Source organism: Dipodomys merriami, unplaced genomic scaffold (genome assembly GCF_024711535.1).
Source record: "Dipodomys merriami isolate MVZ:Mamm:240054 unplaced genomic scaffold, mDipMer1.0.p SCAF_103, whole genome shotgun sequence".
NCBI lineage: Eukaryota > Metazoa > Chordata > Mammalia > Rodentia > Heteromyidae > Dipodomys > Dipodomys merriami.
The window spans coordinates 90,344-107,894 of NW_027202305.1; the positions used below are offsets into that span (position 1 = coordinate 90,344).

General features: G+C 43.2%; 1 protein-coding gene across 1 annotated transcript in view; it reads left to right on the plus strand.

The window, feature by feature from the left end:
* LOC138809696 (piwi-like protein 4) overlaps window positions 1-17,551 on the plus strand; it is a 37,068-nt gene that overhangs the window by 16,496 nt on the left and 3,021 nt on the right. Inside the window, exons 9-17 of the mRNA XM_069996538.1 lie at window positions 672-795; window positions 1,416-1,533; window positions 6,498-6,609; window positions 8,054-8,238; window positions 11,122-11,194; window positions 12,525-12,725; window positions 13,511-13,614; window positions 15,535-15,605; window positions 17,171-17,324. Of these exons, the coding sequence (XP_069852639.1) occupies window positions 672-795; window positions 1,416-1,533; window positions 6,498-6,609; window positions 8,054-8,238; window positions 11,122-11,194; window positions 12,525-12,725; window positions 13,511-13,614; window positions 15,535-15,605; window positions 17,171-17,324 (1,142 nt within the window). The remainder of the gene's footprint in view (window positions 1-671; window positions 796-1,415; window positions 1,534-6,497; window positions 6,610-8,053; window positions 8,239-11,121; window positions 11,195-12,524; window positions 12,726-13,510; window positions 13,615-15,534; window positions 15,606-17,170; window positions 17,325-17,551) is intronic.

A 17,551-nucleotide genomic window follows, 5' to 3' on the forward strand; every position in this document is an offset into this window, starting at 1 on the left:
GACACTGGCCCTGAGTCAGCTCCGGGGAAGTCACTGGACTGTGTACAAATCAGCTGGAGGCTATTCTGAATCTGGATGAAACCCAGAGGAGCATGAAAATGGCTTTTTAAAAGTCTTATGACGCCCTCCCCCACAGTGTAACCCCCGCTTTCACTATATTTGATGTCAGTATAACATGTGGAGGAGATGGGGACAAACAAGTCGTTTAAGGATTCAGGTGGACCTGTTGCAACAATGAGAAGTACAAAATGTCATGTCAAAACCAGCTTTACAATGTCGGTGTGGGGGGGGGTATAACTGGGTGGGGGAAGGGGGGTGGCTGGGAAGGGAGGTGAAGGGTAAACAAAGGAGGAGGCTGCAATACTTGGTAAGAAATGTATGCATTATCCTGCCCATGTAATTGTAGCCCCTCTGTACAGTATGTTCTCAAATAAAATAAAATTAAATAAAAAAAAAGTCTTATGACATTATAAAAGATAATTAAAATCATAAAGCTGAACCTTAATATTTTAAAAAAGTAAGTCCTTAAAAGAAAGTCGTAAAGTTCAGGAAACTGAGGGACATTTTTTTCTTCCACTAAAAAGGCTCATTTATGTATACATTTTGGGATTTGCTTCTTTCTTGCAGTGTTTCCATATTAACTTTCTCCTCATTAATCTTGCATTTTATAGCAGTATGGTATTACTTTATCTGACCTAAATCAGCCAGTGCTTGTTAGTCTGTTGAAAAGCAAGAGAAATGACAACACTGAACCTTGGATTGTCCACCTGATACCAGAGCTTTGCTTTCTAACAGGTAATGTTTATCTTTTAAAACTCTGCTGGGCTGCAGACCACAGGCTCCTGAACCTCAGCAGTGGACACAAACTACTTTATGGTGGCTGAGTGCCAGGGCAGTAATTAAATCATGGAGACAATAGTAAAAACAAGTGAAAGGACATAGTCCCCTTTGAAATCTATTTACTCTATCCCATGCATTCCACTTGTTACTTTGGTATAAAATAGGCCTCTAGATATTTTGCTAAAATCTAGCTGCTTTTTGCAGTATTTCTTTTTCCTGTTGGTTGTGGGGCTTTAACTCAGGACCTGGGTAATGTCCCTGAGCTCTTTTGCTCAAGGCATACACTCTACCACTTTGCACCACAGCTCCACTTCCATTTTTCTGGTGGTTAATTGGAGATAAGAGTCACGTAGGACTTTTCCTGCCTCATCTGGCTTTGAAGTGCCATCCTCAGATCTCAGCCTCCTGAATCACTAGGATTACAGGTGTGAGCTATCAGCACCCAGCAATTTTTTGAATTTTGGTAGTATGGAGACCAATATACTTTTGTTTTTCATCAGGTGTATTATTACAGTGACGCCACAATGACCCTTAGTTGATTCTTTTGTGTTTACAAATGCTGCTGTATTTCACAGGTCTTACTGCCCAGGCAGCCTCTGATTTTCATCTGATGAAGGCCATGGCTGCGGAAACGAAGCTCAGTCCTCTGAGCAGGCAGCAGCACCTGGCCAGGCTGGCTGACAACATCCAGAGGTACTGGGGTGTGTTTACGTTTCTTCCTTGATGAAAATGTCTAACCTTGATGGCTCCTGACATCGATGTCTAGAGTCTAGAGGGTCAGCCCAGATACTTAGCAGTTCCAGATGGAAGCACAGCAGTGGGAACCTGTGCTGGTAGGCTTTAAACTCTGCTTCAGCTGGACAGCTAAGCTTTTGTGTTTAATACGTTAGATCTGGGCAATTGGAATGTGGTTAGTGACATCTTCAGTTGACAGTATTTTGGATATTCTAGGTCAAATAACATGTTTATAGACTTCATTTGTTACTTTGTTAAAGTGTGTAGTAGGAAATTTTAAATAGTTTTGAGGTTTTGATTTTTTGGTGGTACTAAGGCTTGAATGGAAGGCCTTAGGTTGGGTAGACAAGCACTCTACTGCTGAGCCATGCCTCCAGCCCTTTTCTGTGCTGGTTGTTTTCTTAATTTTAATTTTTTATTGTTAATATAAAGGTAATGTACAGAGGGTTAAAGTTTTGTAAGTCAAGTAAAGAATACATATCTATTTTTGGGGGGGGGGTTGTCGTGGGGCTTGAACTCTGGGCTTGGGTGCTATCCCTGTGCTCTTCAGCTCAAGTCGAGCGCTCTACCCCTTGAGCCACAGCGCCACTTGTGGTTTTCGAGTGGTTTATTGGAGTTAAGAGTCTCATGGACTTTCCTGCCCCGGCTGGCTTTGAACTGGGATCCTCAGATCTCAGCCTCCTGAGTAGCTGGGATTACAGGCGTAAGCCACCAGCGCCCAGTCAAGAATACATACCTTTTTGGACAGTATCACCCTTTCCCTTGCTCTTTCCCGGTTTTTCCCTCCTGTCTCCACCCACAAGTTGTACAGTTTATTTTCAATATAGTGTCCAATGAGTACCACTGCAGCATCTTCCCTCTATTTCTGTCCCTGACTTGGGCTCCTGAAAAAAGACAACAGTGTGCTGGTTATTTATGACGTAGAGTCTTGCTTCCTGCCTGGGCACACACCTGGTCTGCACTGATTCCTGTTGCCACTGAGGTGGCTGATGCCATCCCCATTCCCCCTTCTCCCACTGAGAGGAGAGCCCACACCCTCTTCTCCTACTGAGAGGAACCCACACCCCCTTCTCCCACTGAGGGGCCCACACCCCCTTCTCCTACTGAGAGGCCCATACCCCCTTCTCCCACTGAGGGTCCCATACCCCCTTCTCCCACTGAGGGTCCCATACCCCCTTCTCCCACTGAGGGTCCCATACCCCCTTCTCCCACTGAGGGGCCCACACCCCCTTCTCCAACTGAGAGGAGCCCACACCCCCTTCTCCCACTGAGAGGCCCACACCCACTTCTCCCACTGAGGGGCCCACACCCCCTTCTCCCACTGAGGGGCCCATACCCCCTTCTCCCACTGAGAGGCCCACACCCCCTTCTCCCACTGAGGGGCCCATACCCCCTTCTCCCACTGAGAGGCCCACACCCCCTTCTCCCACTGAGGGGCCCAAACCCCCTTCTCCCACTGAGAGGAGAGCCCACACCCCCTTCTCCCACTGAGGGGCCCACACCCCCTTCTCCCACTGAGAGGCCCACACCCCCTTCTCCCACTGAGGGGCCCATACCCCCTTCTCCCACTGAGGGGCCCATACCCCCTTCTCCCACTGAGGGGCCCACACCCCTTCTCCCACTGAGAGGAGCCCACGCCCCCTTCTCCCACTGAGAGGAGAGCCCACACCCCCTTCTCCCACTGAGGGGCCCACACCTCCTTCTCCCACTGAGAGGAGAGCCCACACCCCCTTCTCCCACTGAGAGGAGAGCCCACACCCCCTTCTCCTACTGAGAGGAGAGCCCACACCCCCTTCTCCCACTGAGGGGCCCACACCCCCTTCTCCCACTGAGGGGCCCACACCCCCTTCTCCTACTGAGAGGAGAGCCCACACCCCCTTTTCCCACTGAGGAGCCCACACCCCCTTCTCCCACTGAGAGGAGAGCCCACACCCCCTTCTCCCACTGAGGGGCCCACACCCCCTTCTCCCACTGAGGGGCCCACACCCCCTTCTCCCACTGAGAGGAGAGCCCACACCCCCTTCTCCTACTGAGAGGAGAGCCCACACCCCCTTCTCCCACTGAGGGGCCCACACCCCCTTCTCCTACTGAGAGGAGAGCCCACACCCCCTTTTCCCACTGAGGAGCCCACACGCCCTTCTCCCACTGAGGGCTCCACACCCCCTTCTCCCACTGAGGGCCCCACACCCCCTTCTCCCACTGAGGGGCCCACACCCCCTTCTCCTACTGAGGAGCCCACACCCCCTTCTCCCACTGAGAGGAGCCCACACCCCCTTCTCCCACTGAGAGGCCCACACCCCCTTCTCCCACTGAGAGGAGCCCACACCCCCTTCTCCCACTGAGAGGAGAGCCCATACCCCCTTCTCCCACTGAGGGGCCCACACCCCCTTCTCCCACTGAGAGGAGCCCACATCCCCTTCTCCCACTGAGGGGCCCACACCCCCTTCTCCCACTGAGAGGAGCCCACATCCCCTTCTCCCACTGAGAGGCCCACACCCCCTTCTCCCACTGAGAGGAGCCCACACCCCCTTCTCCCACTGAGAGGAGAGCCCATACCCCCTTCTCCCACTGAGAGGAGAGCCCACACCCCCTTCTCCCACTGAGAGGCCCACACCCCCTTCTCCCACTGAGAGGAGAGCCCACACCCCCTTCTCCCACTGAGAGGAGAGCCCACACCCCCTTCTCCCACTGAGAGGAGAGCCCACACCCCCTTCTCCCACTGAGAGGAGAGCCCACACCCCCTTCTCCCACTGAGAGGAGAGCCCACACCCCCTTCTCCCACTGAGGGGCCCACACCCCCTTCTCCCACTGAGGGGCCCACACCCCCTTCTCCCACTGAGAGGAGCCCACACCTCCTTCTCTCACTGAGAGGAGCCCACACCCCCTTCTCCCACTGAGAGGAGAGCCCACACCCCCTTCTCCCACTGAGAGGAGAGCCCACACCCCCTTCTCCCACTGAGAGGAGCCCACACCCCCTTCTCCCACTGAGAGGAGAGCCCATACCCCGCTTCTTCCCCTGAGGAGGAAGCCTTGCAGACTTGTCTGCTCAGTCTGCTTTGGAGTTGCTATCCCCCAACCCCAGCTTTCCACATAACCAGGATGACAGATGCACACTATTGTACCCAGCTCTCAGTGGAGAAGGGGTTTTATGAACTTCTTTGCCTAAGCCAGCCTCGGATTACAGTCCTCCTGATCTCAGCCTCTCAAGTAGCTAAACTTCTAAGTGTGAACCACTAGCATCCAGCTTCATTTTTTTAGTAGCTCATGGAAGAATTTGGAAATTTACATAAAATGATGAGGGAGGAAAGAAGAGAGGGAAGGAGAGAGAACTCAGTAATTATTTGTTTAATAAAACATTGAATCATTCTTGATTAAATGACTTTTATTTCACTTATAGGGTGATATGCATTTGCAAATATCTCTTTTAGGAAAATGGCATAGGAATATGCATGCCTTGCATCTTTTTCATTTAAAAGTTTTTCTTAAGTGTTTATATATTATGAATGTGCATCTCTATTCTCATTCTAGTGGATTCCATCCTAGTAGGTTCCATTCTGTTGATAATCCCCTTGATTTATGCCTACCCAAGAAAAGATTCTGGTGTGTTCTTCTTACCTGAGTCTATAGCTCAGTCTTCCTGATTCCTCCACCTGCCAAATCTCACTAACACATTTATCTCACCTTGTTTCCCGGCTGGTGATGGCCGCCCCATCTCATCTTTAGCAGGTACTTGTGAAGAAAATTACGGATTCAGAGAATTCAGAGATAAAGTTAGTAGATGGAAATTGTGGGCAGTTGTGGAGTGACAGTGGTGAAGTTTAACCTCCCTAAGGAAGACATGGACCTTTACCAGGAAATCAAAGTGTGAACCTCATCTGTGTCCTGTGAGTGCATGCCTACAGCATGCTAGGGACAGAGACAGGCTCCATATGGTGGTTGCTCTCAAGGAGCTACAGCTCAGTAGAAATTGCTCTCTGTCATAGGCCATAACACCAAACTCTGATTGAAGCAAATTAAATTACACATTCAAAGTTGCCAACACTAATCTCCTCATATTCTTCCCTGTCAAGCCTGTGTATCTTCTCAAACTGAAATCCTTATATTTCCTTCTTTCTCATCCTTCATCTACTCCCTCCTAGGCAACAGTTTCACATTCAGAAGCTCTGCAGTATCTCCCTGTTAACAATTTCTTACTAGGAACAGTACCTCACATCTATTGCACTCACAACATGTGGCAGCCCGTACGATGAGTACTTCTTAGATATTAGCCTGTTCACATCAAGTCTGTGAAGAAGCCACTTTCCTTATATTTGTGTTTTACTGGTGAGAAAACAAAGGCTTTGAAATATGTAATAATGGTTCAAGGTCACATGTTACTCAGGTTAGATCTGGGCATTAAGCCTGGGCCTTCCTGGCTCAAAGCTATCTTTCCCAGTCAGTGCTCACAGGGAACCTGTTCCCATTCCTGAGGAACCCCAACAAGCACAACTGTTTGCAGTTTCTTTTAGCAGGGAAAAAAATGACAAGAAACAGGCCGGGCGCCGGTGGCTCACACCTGTAATCCTAGCTACTCAGGAGGCTGAGATCTGAGGATCGCGGTTCAAAGCCAGCCCGGGCAGGAAAGACCGTGAGACTCCTATCTCCAATAAACCACCAGAAAACCGGAAGTGGCGCTGTAGCTCAAGTGGTAGAGCGCTTGCCTTGAGCCGAAGAGCTGAGGGACAGCGCCCAGGCCGAGAGTTCAAGCCCCATGACCGACAAAAAAAAAAAAAAAAAAAAATGACAAGAAACAGGAGCTAGAAGCACTAAAGACAGGAGATTGGCCCCTGAGTAATTCAGTAATCTATAATTATATCTCTAGTGGTTAAAACAAAGGTAAGGGAAATTAATACTCTAATGATTTAAAATAATTCTGCCCACAGAAACAAGGCTGCTCGATTTGAGCTAGAGACCTGGGGATTAAATTTTGGAAACCAAGTATCTCTGACAGGCCGGATTGTGCCTTCAGAAAAAATATTAATGCAAGATCACATAGTAAGTGCTGTGATTTTATTTTTATTTGGAAATATGTACATTTGATCATTAGCCAGAGTGATAGAGGGCTTGTAATATTTGTTAGGTTTCTCATTGGCCATATTCCTGCCTCCCCTTTTTTTTCTTTCTTTCTTTTTTTTTGGTCGGTCGTGGGGCTTGAACTCTGCGCTTGGGTGCTATCTCTATGCTCTTCAGCTCAAGGTGATCACTCTACCACTTGAGCCACAGAGCCACTACTGCTTGAGCCACAGCACCACTTCTGGTTTTCTAGTGGTTTATTGGAGATAAGAGTTTCACAGTCTTTCCTGTCCAGGCTTGCTTCGAACCACAATCCTCAGATCTCAGCCTCCTGAGTAGCTAGGATTACAGGTGTGAGCCACTGGCACTCTGCTCCCTTTTTCCTTTTTTCTTTTTTCTTTTTTTTGGTCCGGTCGTGGGGCCTGAACTCCAGGCCTGTGTGCTGTCCCTTAGCTCTTCAGCTCAAGGCTAGTGCTCTACCACTTGAGCCACAGCGCCACTTCCGGCTTTTTTCTTTTTGCTTATATGATGCTGAGGAATGGAACCCAGGGCCTCAGGCATGCAAGGCAAGTGCTCTACCACTGAGCCACCTTCCCAGCCCCATCAGCTCCCTTTTTTCTTAAGACTTAAGGTCTGCCATGATTTCCTTTTCAGTATAAACTTAATTGACTGAAAATTACAGCACCCAGGAGACATGGTTTAGGTTCATTAGAAAATGACATATTTAAAAGACCTACCTATTATTGCCTGTCATTCTAGAAAGAAAAAAGGAAGAAGGAAGGAAGGAGGGAGGGAAGGAAGGAAGGAAGGGCCACTACTGAGAAAATTCAATTTTCTGGTGAAAGATAACTAACAGACTATGTTTCCTTTTACCATAGTTAGTTTTCAGTTGCTGTGTCAGTTGTGTCTGTTAATCTTTCAAATTAAATGATAGCTGTCACTCCAGACAGTACTTAAGAGGCATACTGAAACCTGAACAATCTGCTGCCACTTGAGAGTTTCGATTGGCAAATGAACATATCACATGCAAAATTACATTATTCTTCACTCTTTTCCTTTAAGGCCATTGTATTTCATTTCACTTTAAAAAGTTCTCTTGTCTTTATTGAGTACAGTAAACTGGCATATCTCTAATATAACTGAGCATCAAATGTTTTGTGTTGGCATATAGAAATTTTTCATCATTTAATTTTGATAATCTATCCAAATTACCCTTTTTGGAAAAGCTGAGGGGAAAACTGATTTCCAGAACCTTGTAAAGCACTAAAATGTAGGCCTCCATATTGCTGTAATAAACAGGAATTAACCATATTTTAAAGAAAAAATTGTCTTAAATTATTCTATTGGAACAAACAGCCCTTCCATATTGTCTCAATTGCTGCCTAAATAAATCTGTCCCATCCTTTTATGATCTTTATTTGCTCAGTGTCAACCTGTGTCTGCTGCTGATTGGTCCAAGGATATACGAACCTGCAAGATGTTAAATGCACAGTCTTTGAATAAATGGTTGATTTTATGCAGTAACAGAACTGAGAATGTGATCCAGAGTTTTCTGAGCTGTTTGAGAAGAGTCGGAAGTTCCATAGGATTTAATGTGGGCTACCCTAAAATGTGAGAATGCATTGAATACTTTCAATATATTAATTTGGTTTGATTAGAAGGCATTATCTGCAAAAAGATTTGTTTTAGTAAAAATTTTCTAATACAAAGTACCAAGAGATTCATTACAAGAAAACAGATTTGATAACTTTTTTTTTTTTTATAAAGACTATGTTTTACCTTGATCTTTGAAGACTTTTATTTTCATAGTTCTTCTTAGGAAAGTTTCATACCTCCAAATCTTTTCATTATTGGTTGGGGTATAATAAATCTTTCTTTTTTGCCAGTACTGGGGCTTGAACTCAGGGCCTAGAAGCTATCTTTTAGCTTTTTCCACTCAAAGCTGGCATTTTCCCAATTGCACCACGCCTCCACCTCTGGCTTTTGATTGGTTAATTAGAAATAAGAGTCTCATGGATATGCCTTCCTAAGCTTGCTTTGAATCATAATTTCCTGCCTTGGTTGTCTTCAAACAGGGATCCTCAGATTTCACCTTCCTGAGTAGCCAGGCTTATAGGAATGCGCTACTGGCACCCAGCTTAGTTGGGTATAAATCCTTAGTAAGTCCAAATTTTGCCACCTTTGCCTTTGTCCTTATTAGTTATTAATGAACCTTAACAGCAAACAGGCTACTAAAAAATAAATGTTGTATTTCATGATTTACTTGATAGATCTTATGATGTTTCAAAATTCAATTATAGAAATAACTCCAAACTGGGAAAAGAGCAAAAAAAGAGGTAACATTCTTCAAAAAGAAATGTATTAATTACCTGACTTATGAAATAGTAACCCCTCTGTACATCATTATAATAACAAGAACAAAATAAAAGCAGGACACTGGTGGTTCATGCCGTAATCCTAGCTATTCAGGAGGCTGAGATCTTAGGAACACAGTTTGAAGCCAGCCAGGTAGGAAAGTCTATAAGACTCTTATCTCCAATTAATCACAAGAAAACTGAAAGTGGAGCTGTGGCTCAAAGTGGTAGAGTAATAGCCTTGATCAAAAGAGCTCAGAGACAGTGCCTAGGTCCCGAGGTCAACCCCCATGACCAACATAAAATGAAAATAAAAATATAAAACATAGGGCTGTGAAGGTGCTCAGTGGTAGAGCACTTGCCTTGCATGCATAAGGCCCTGGGTTCGATTTCTCAGGACCACATAAGCAGAACTCCCCCCCAAAAAAGTAAAATAAAATAAGCCTTAATGTTTATATATATATATAAATCTAGGAGAAGGTAGCTTTATTATTTATTTTTTTGGGTCCGGTCGTGGGGCCTGAACCCTGGGCCTCGGGCACTGTCCCTCAGCTCTTCAGCTCAAGGCTAGCGCTCTACCACTTGAGCCACAACGCCACTTCCAGCTTTTTGCTTATGTGGTGCTGAGGAATCGAACCTCATGCATGCAAGGCAAGCGCTCTACCACTGAGCCACCTTCCCAGCCCTTAAGGCTTATTTTAAAAGAAACAAATCTAGCCAGGTACCAGTGGCTCACACCTATAATCTTAACTACTCAGGAGACTGAGATCTACGGACCAAGGTTCAAAGCCAACTTGCACAGGGAAGTCCTTGAGACTTACAGCTCCAATTAACTACTAAAAAGCCAGAAGAGGAGCTGTGGCTCAAGTGGTAGACCAGCCTTGAGCGAAAAAGCTCAGGGACAGCACCCAGGCTGAGTCCCAGGACAGGCATGCACCCACATGCGCGCATACACACTATCTAAAATAAGTCTTGTTGATTCTGTTACATAAGGTTAGTTATTTAGAGGATTTTTTTTTGTAAAGCCACCTAGTTATTCTTTGAACATTTATGGAGTAGTTATTATGTAGTTGATTCTCAGTGGCTGAGAATAAGAAACACAAATTTACTCAAAATGAGCAGGTTTCCTTTAGAACCCATTCGTTGTTGTGCCTCTTTATATTGAACTTGATATGCTTATAAAACTGTGGTTACTTCTTTTTCTTTGTTATTGTGAATGTATGACATTCCTAATTGGAAGGTGAGAAGTTCTTTTTTTTCTTTTTTCTTTCTTTCTTTCTTTTTTTTTTTTTTTTTGTCGGTCGTGGGGCTTGAACTCTGGGCTTGGGTGCTGTCCCTGCACTCTTCAGCTCAAGGTGAGCGCTCTACCACTTGAGCCACAACGCCACTTCCGGTTTTGTAGCGGTTTATTGGAGATAAGAGTCTCCTGGACTTCCCTGCCCGGGCTGGCTTTGAACCGCGATCCTCAGATCTCAGCCTCCTGAGTAGCTAGGATTACAGGTGTGAGCCACTGGCGCCCGGCTGAGAAGTTCTTTAAATGGAAGTTATGTTTGTAGCCTTTTGCCCCTAACATAATGTTACATGATTGACTGATTAAGGTTGCTTAGTCCAGGCTCCAAAACAGGTTACTACCGTGGTTAAAAAAACAAATCAAACCAAAGAAACCACCCCTTTTATTTTCTTGAATTATGCAGGAACATAGTTGAATACTTTGGCTTCACTAACTTGATGGTTTCTGAAACTTTAATTTAAAAATTGTCTTAGACAGTCAGTACTAGAGAAGTTATATTTTTGCTTTAATATGAGCCCTGTTTTAGAATTTGATAACCTGAGCTTGTAAATTTCAAAAGTTCACTTTCAACCCAGTTTTGAACAATATAAATATTAATTGAGGGCATTCTGTACAGGCGAAAAAGTGTCATTTGCCTCAAAACAATGTTTATGGTAATAAAAATGGTTACTAAAAATTGATTGCATATTTTGTACAATATCTTGAGAAACAATTTTATCTTCAAAAGATTTTTATATTTCATTAGTGGCTTTTTCCCTAAAACTAGTAGTCCTTTGCAAATTCATTAATGTTAATTCTAATATCATATGATTATGTGCTACTAAGAACACCTTAATCTCTTTATTACAGCATAAACATACAGGAAAACACAGCTGCGTTCATTAGAGCTATTCAGCTACATGTGGACCCTAATGTTCAGTTGGTAAGTACAGGGCATTTTTTGGATTTTTTTGCAAATTACTATGCATTTCCCTAAAATACTTAAGAAAGTATTACTATTTGTCAGTGTTTTATTTTCTTAGCTCTACCAGTTTTAAGTGTTTATTATTAGCCTTCTGACAGCGTCTGCTGCTTGCATTTTTTTCCAGCTTGTTGAGGGTCATCTTTTACTTAAATTGACTCCCATTTCTTCTCATACATGTTAGGGTACCCATGGCTCCATGTTTCTGCTTCCTATGAAACCCTGCCATCTGTGTACTATATCTTCTATGAAAGCCATTTCCTCTGGCATTGTACCACCATGTTGGACACTTGCAGTTGCCTTATTTCCCAAAGTTGTATGTGTGACCTTGTGTGTGTTTGTACCAACTACATGCAGGTGTAACAGAGTGGAGCCAGAGTATGATTAAACCATACTCCAACTTTGTTGTTTGTTTTTGTTGCTGTTGTTTGAGGCCAGAACTCTTAACTCTGTATCTGACACTTTCACCCATAGGCTGGTGTGCTACCAACTGAGTCAAGCCTCCAGCCCCTAAACTCCAAGTTTTTAGACATTCTGGATATTCTTACTCTTCTTAACAAGATCGCTGCCTACCCAGATACCACATGGTTTTTCCTGATATTTTGCTTTCTCTTTAGCTTCCCCAGTTCATTTAGCCCACCTCCAACATGCTTGTTCATATCTCATGAAAAACAGTATTAGCCATGTTTCTCTTTCAGTCATACACACACAAAAATGTCTATGTTATACTAAGTGAATAGGATTCTCACTGTGAGGTTTATTTTTTATGTAAATGAAACAAAACTTTGAGAAACATTGTGAGAATATACAAAGAACTTTCATATACCTTTCCTAGAATCTTGTCTGACATGTAACCATATTTCTTTATCATTACCATGTTTGCTAGTATCATTTCCTAAACTATTGGAGGGTAAGTTACACACAGTTACTCTTGAATCCTTGTTGCACATTTCCTGAAAAAGAGCCACTGCCTTGCAGAGCCATGGAAAACCAACTGACCATAGGAGAAAGCAGTAATAGGAAGAGACTTTGAGAACACAAACATTCAATTCAAGAGAAAAGTGAGGAGGAAGGGAAAGCAAAGAGAGATAGCTAGAACTGGCTAGAGAAGGGCTTTGCTTGATTCATTTATCAGTGGTTTAAAGGCCATTTAAGACAACTGTAGGTACATTAATATTTGTTTCTTGGAAACTTAGGAGCAAAAGATGTTTAGAGGCTTCACTTTTTTCCAGAAACTCTTCCCAGACATAAGTAAACTGATTTCATCTTGTGTTGCTTTCTTTGTCTTTAGGTCATGTGTATTCTGCCTTCCAATCAAAAGAACTGTTACGATTCCATTAAAAAATATCTGAGCTCCGACTGCCCAGTCCCAAGCCAGTGTGTGCTTGCTCAGACCTTGAGCAGACAGGGGATAATGATGAGTATTGCCACCAAGATTGCTATGCAGATGATCTGTAAGCTCGGAGGGGAGCTGTGGGCCGTCGAGATTCCAGTGAGGACTCCATTACACTTTTCCTTTCAGTGAACAACTTTTAAATCAAAGTAGGCTCCCCTGATACCCTTGGGAGGCTGGCTCCAGGAACCCAAAACCTGCAGATGTGATATCTGCATATAACCTATGCTCTTTTTCTTGCGTACCTTAAATCATCTCTAGATCTCCTCTAATAGCTAATACAATGTAAATACAAAACTCACGGACATGCAGGACCAACTGTGTTTTGGGGGCCCTGGGTTGTGGAATTATACAACCACTGCAGCAGTACCCCAAGAGAAGGTGAAGCGTGACCCCTCTTCTCAAGGAATTTTAATTCAGCTGCTAACATAGAAGAAGAATGAAATTTTTTTCATGAAAAAGGATCTAGTTCATCTGCTGGTGGCTCATACCTGTAATCCTAGTTACTCAGGATCTGAGGATCACAGTTCAAAGCCAGCCCAGGCAGGAAAGTCCATGAAACACTTTATCCATTATAAACCACCAGAAAACCAGAAGTGGCGCCGTAGCTCAAGTGGTAGAACGCTAGCCTTGAGCTGAAGAGCTGAGGGATAGAGCTCAGGCCCAGAGTTCAAGCCCCACGAGCAACAAAAACAACAAGAAAGGCTAAGCAAGAGCACAGGGTCCTTAGTTCAAGCCCTAGTACTGCCACAAAAAATAGTCATTTTAACCATTAATCACAATAGTCATTATTCATACTGAAATTAATCATAACAGAGTCATAGTAATCATACTAATCACTGGCTAAATAATTGAATTAAATCATGACAAATTTACTTTTTCAGTTAAAGTCCCTGATGGTGGTTGGTATCGATCTCTGTAAAGATGCCTTCAACAAGGAGGAGGTGGTGGTTGGATTTGTGGCCAGTGTTAACCCCAGAATCACCAGGTACTTTTAAAGTAACTATTGCAGTCTTAAATTAGATCCTCTTGCTCTCTTTTGCTTGAGAAAACACCTTGCTGTGTCTGTCAGGCTTATAACCCAGGCTGGCTGACCTTGTCATCCTCCAGCCCCCAGGTGCCTGATTACAGGCATGTGTTATGCCTGGCTTCAACTAGACGTTTAACTGTAGTTCAACGAAAAAATGTAAATGATTTGCTCATTTTAAACACTAACACTTAATGATTATAAAAAATACTTACATATAAAAATATTTTTCTCTGGGCTTTGGTGGCTCATACCTATAATCCTTGCTACTCAGGAGGCTAAGATCTGAGAATTACAATTTGAAGTCAGTCTGGACAGGAATGTCTGTGAGATTATCTATAAATAACCACCAAAACTTGCAGTACAGCTGTGGCTCAAGTGGTAGAATGCTGGCCTTGCACAAAAGTTCAAGGACAGTATCCCAAGCCCTGAGTTCAAACTCCAGGACTGGCACAAATTTTTTTTTACAATATTGGTGTAGTGTGTTGCCACACATCATGGTTCAAAGCCAGCCTGGACATGAGAGTCCATCAGACTTTTATCTCCAATTAGCTACCAGAAAACTGGAAGTGGTGCTCTGGTTCAAGTGGTAGAGCACCAGTCTTGAGGAAAAAAGCTTAGGGACAGTGCCAAGGCCCTGAGTTCAAGCTCCACAACTGACAGAAAAAAAACCTATATATATATATGTATATATGTATATATACATACATACATATGTGTATAATATATAATATGTGTGTATGTATGTATGTATATATGTTGTCTTGGTTTTTACTACAAAAATGTCAAAAATGTACTGAAAGTTGTCCATCAGACTTCTCGACTTCCATGGAGACACTCTGATCCATGGGTAGTTTTCAAATGCTTTTATCTATGTGTGTGTACTTGTATCTGTACATATATGTATGTGTATGTATATATTACATATGTGTATATGTGTGCATATGTATGTGTATATATATGAGTGTATGTGTATATGTGTTGTGCATATATGTGAGTGTATTATGTGTGTATGTGTGTAAGTGCATGAGTACATAAAGGGGTGGGAAGAGAGATGGGGAGAGACAGAGAGCAAAGGTGACCCCAGTGACCATCCTCAAATGTAGGTCATACCTCCTAGTAACATTCAGCCATTGATTCAGTGGTTTAATTTATTGATAAAATTAGCACCTTCACAATCCAGTCACCTTCAATAGCTCTGCCTACTAAAGAATAATCCTACAACACACAAGCCTTTTAGGGGGCATTTTATACCCAAACCATAGAGTATATTCTGTTGTGATATTCATTTTCCAAGTGCTTTTAACTAATGACTTTATCATGAGAACTTCTTAAATTTAGATAGGTTGATGGCTAAATTCAAATGAATCACCTATAGAAATGGAGGCTAATGCCTGAGAAATTCTTGAAGATTTTAAAAGCATAAGAGCTACTGCTAAACTAATATGTCCAATAATAATAATAGTCCAATTATTATTATTATACAGCAGCCTCTGTTAGTGTTCACCATATTCCAAATTCTGTCGTAAATATTTGTATATATCATTGAGCTTAATGTTTATCACAGACCTTGGAGGTAGTAAGTACTTGACTGTTTTGGCAATCTCTTTGGTACAATTGGAGAAATTAAGATGAAGTTCACATAGCCAGCCCATCTAACTGGTGAGTAGCCAGGGCTGGCACCCCAGTTACAACCCTGTGGTTTCAAAGTAACAATAAATTAATTCTTGGATGAGGTTCTTTTTAATATAATTGTGATCACATAACATGTACCAAATTATGAACATTGATTTTCATGTCTACTTCTTAGTTTAGTATTACTACATATTTAGAGTAGGAATATTGAAGCTGAACCTTACTCTTATCTTTTGCTTGCTTTAGGTGGTTTTCTCGCTGCATCCTTCAGAAAACAACAGCCAATATTGCAGACTGTTTGAAAGTCTTCATGACTGGTACTAAAATTACAGCAGTAGGGTGGGCTCCAAGGATGGTCCTTTAGATTCAAATTTCACAAGCTTATAAACAGACCAGCTAGGCAGAAGCAAACTCACTAAACCTGCCAACTGTCACCTCATTGGGGATCCCAGATTTATGTGCTGACTGTCACAGCTAAAAAGTTGAAAAGGGAAGGAAGTTTGTTATCGCTGGTGGGCTCTGGAAAGCAGTCTGAAGGCCAAAAGAAAAAGTAGATGTATGGCAGAGCTGTGTAAGTCTAGACACAGGAGACGAGTCTTTGGCTCTAGCATATCCATGCTTACAGGCAAAGTGGGCACAACAGGAAAAGATGGAGGGATTGCAGAGGAGAAAGGAGACCCTATTAGCAGTGCAGGACTCCCAACTGTGTACAGATCTCCTCTCCTCCAGTGTGTATTTTCCAAGCTGTAAGCAGGGGTGAGAATTTTTTAAATGAATTTGGTGAGCACTTTGATCATCTTAGCTATATGATTAGCTTCTGTCAAACTAACATGAATTTTTACAAAATAAACTCTTCTAAAGTAATATTTATAATATGTACTTGAAAAGAATTACTGCATTCTATTACTTTGCCCCTCATTTCAAAAGCTGGTAAATTTAGCACTTGTTACAATTCTTACTCTTAGTTTCTACTGACAGTAGGTGGAGAAGTCATTTTCATATGTTTTCATATTTATTCTCATTAGGGAAGAAAAAGGTACAAACATAGCAAAGTCTATATCTACTGAGAAGTTGAAGATTAGAAGAAAAAGACAAATGAAGCTGGGCGCTGGTGGGTCATCCCTGTAATTCTAGGCTGAGATCTGAGGATCTTGGTTCAAAGCCAGCCCGGGCAGAAAAGTCCGTGGGACTCTTACCTCCAATAAATGAACAGAAAACCAGAAGTGGTGCTGTGGCTCAAGTGATAGAGCGCTTATCTTGAGCTGAAGAGCTGAGGGACAGTGCCCAGGCCCAGAGTATCTGGCTTTAGGCACTTGTCTGTCGAATAAATTAAAATTTGAATTTGTTGCCTAAATATGAAAATTGGTCTAAAGACATATGCTAAATTTAAGAATATATCATGTCATAGAGATCCTCAAGTAGAGATGAAAGATGCTCTTAAAATCTTCCACTCTTATTAGACTATAACACAACCTTGATATTTCTCTATTCTGAATTACCCAAATTAGATATTAAACCAAATTAGATATTGCTGTTTTTTTTTTTTGTTGGTCGTGGGGCTTGAACTCTGGGCCTGGGCGCTGTCCCTCAGCTCTTCAGCTCAAGGCGAGTGCTCTACCACTTGAGCTACAGCGCCACTTCTGGTTTTCTGGTGGTTTATTGGAAATAGGAGTCTCACAGTCTCTCCTGCCTGGGCTGGCTTTGAACCGCGATCCTCAGATCTCAGCCTCCTGAGTAGCTAGGATTACAGGCGTGAGTCACCAGCGCCCGGCTTAGATACTGCTGTTTGTGTCTGAAATAGCAAAGTATTTTTAAAACACCAAAATATGTGGTAATGCTATTTTTGGTTGGCATCATTCTTTACTTACACCAACTATTGCAGGAGCACTGAAAAAATGGTTCAAGCACAACCATGATTTGCCAGCACGGATAATCGTGTATCGTGATGGTGTTGGGAATGGCCAGCTAAAAACAGTTCTTGAATATGAAGTCCCACAGCTGCTGAGCAGCATCAGGGAATCCGGTTCAAGTACCAGGTATTGCTCTTTCTCTGCCACTTCCAAAGATAGCATGTCCACTTGCAGCTATTAAACCAAAGTGCACAAACACGACTTTCTATGCAGCATGCTTCTGCACTGTGCCAGTGTGGCTGTATGGGTTTTCTGTGAGTGGTCAGGACGGCCTCACATCAACTGCAAACAGAAGCTGTGGGCTTCAGGTGGGTCGCCTAGAGAAAGATACCTCGGAGGCAGCAGACACAGAC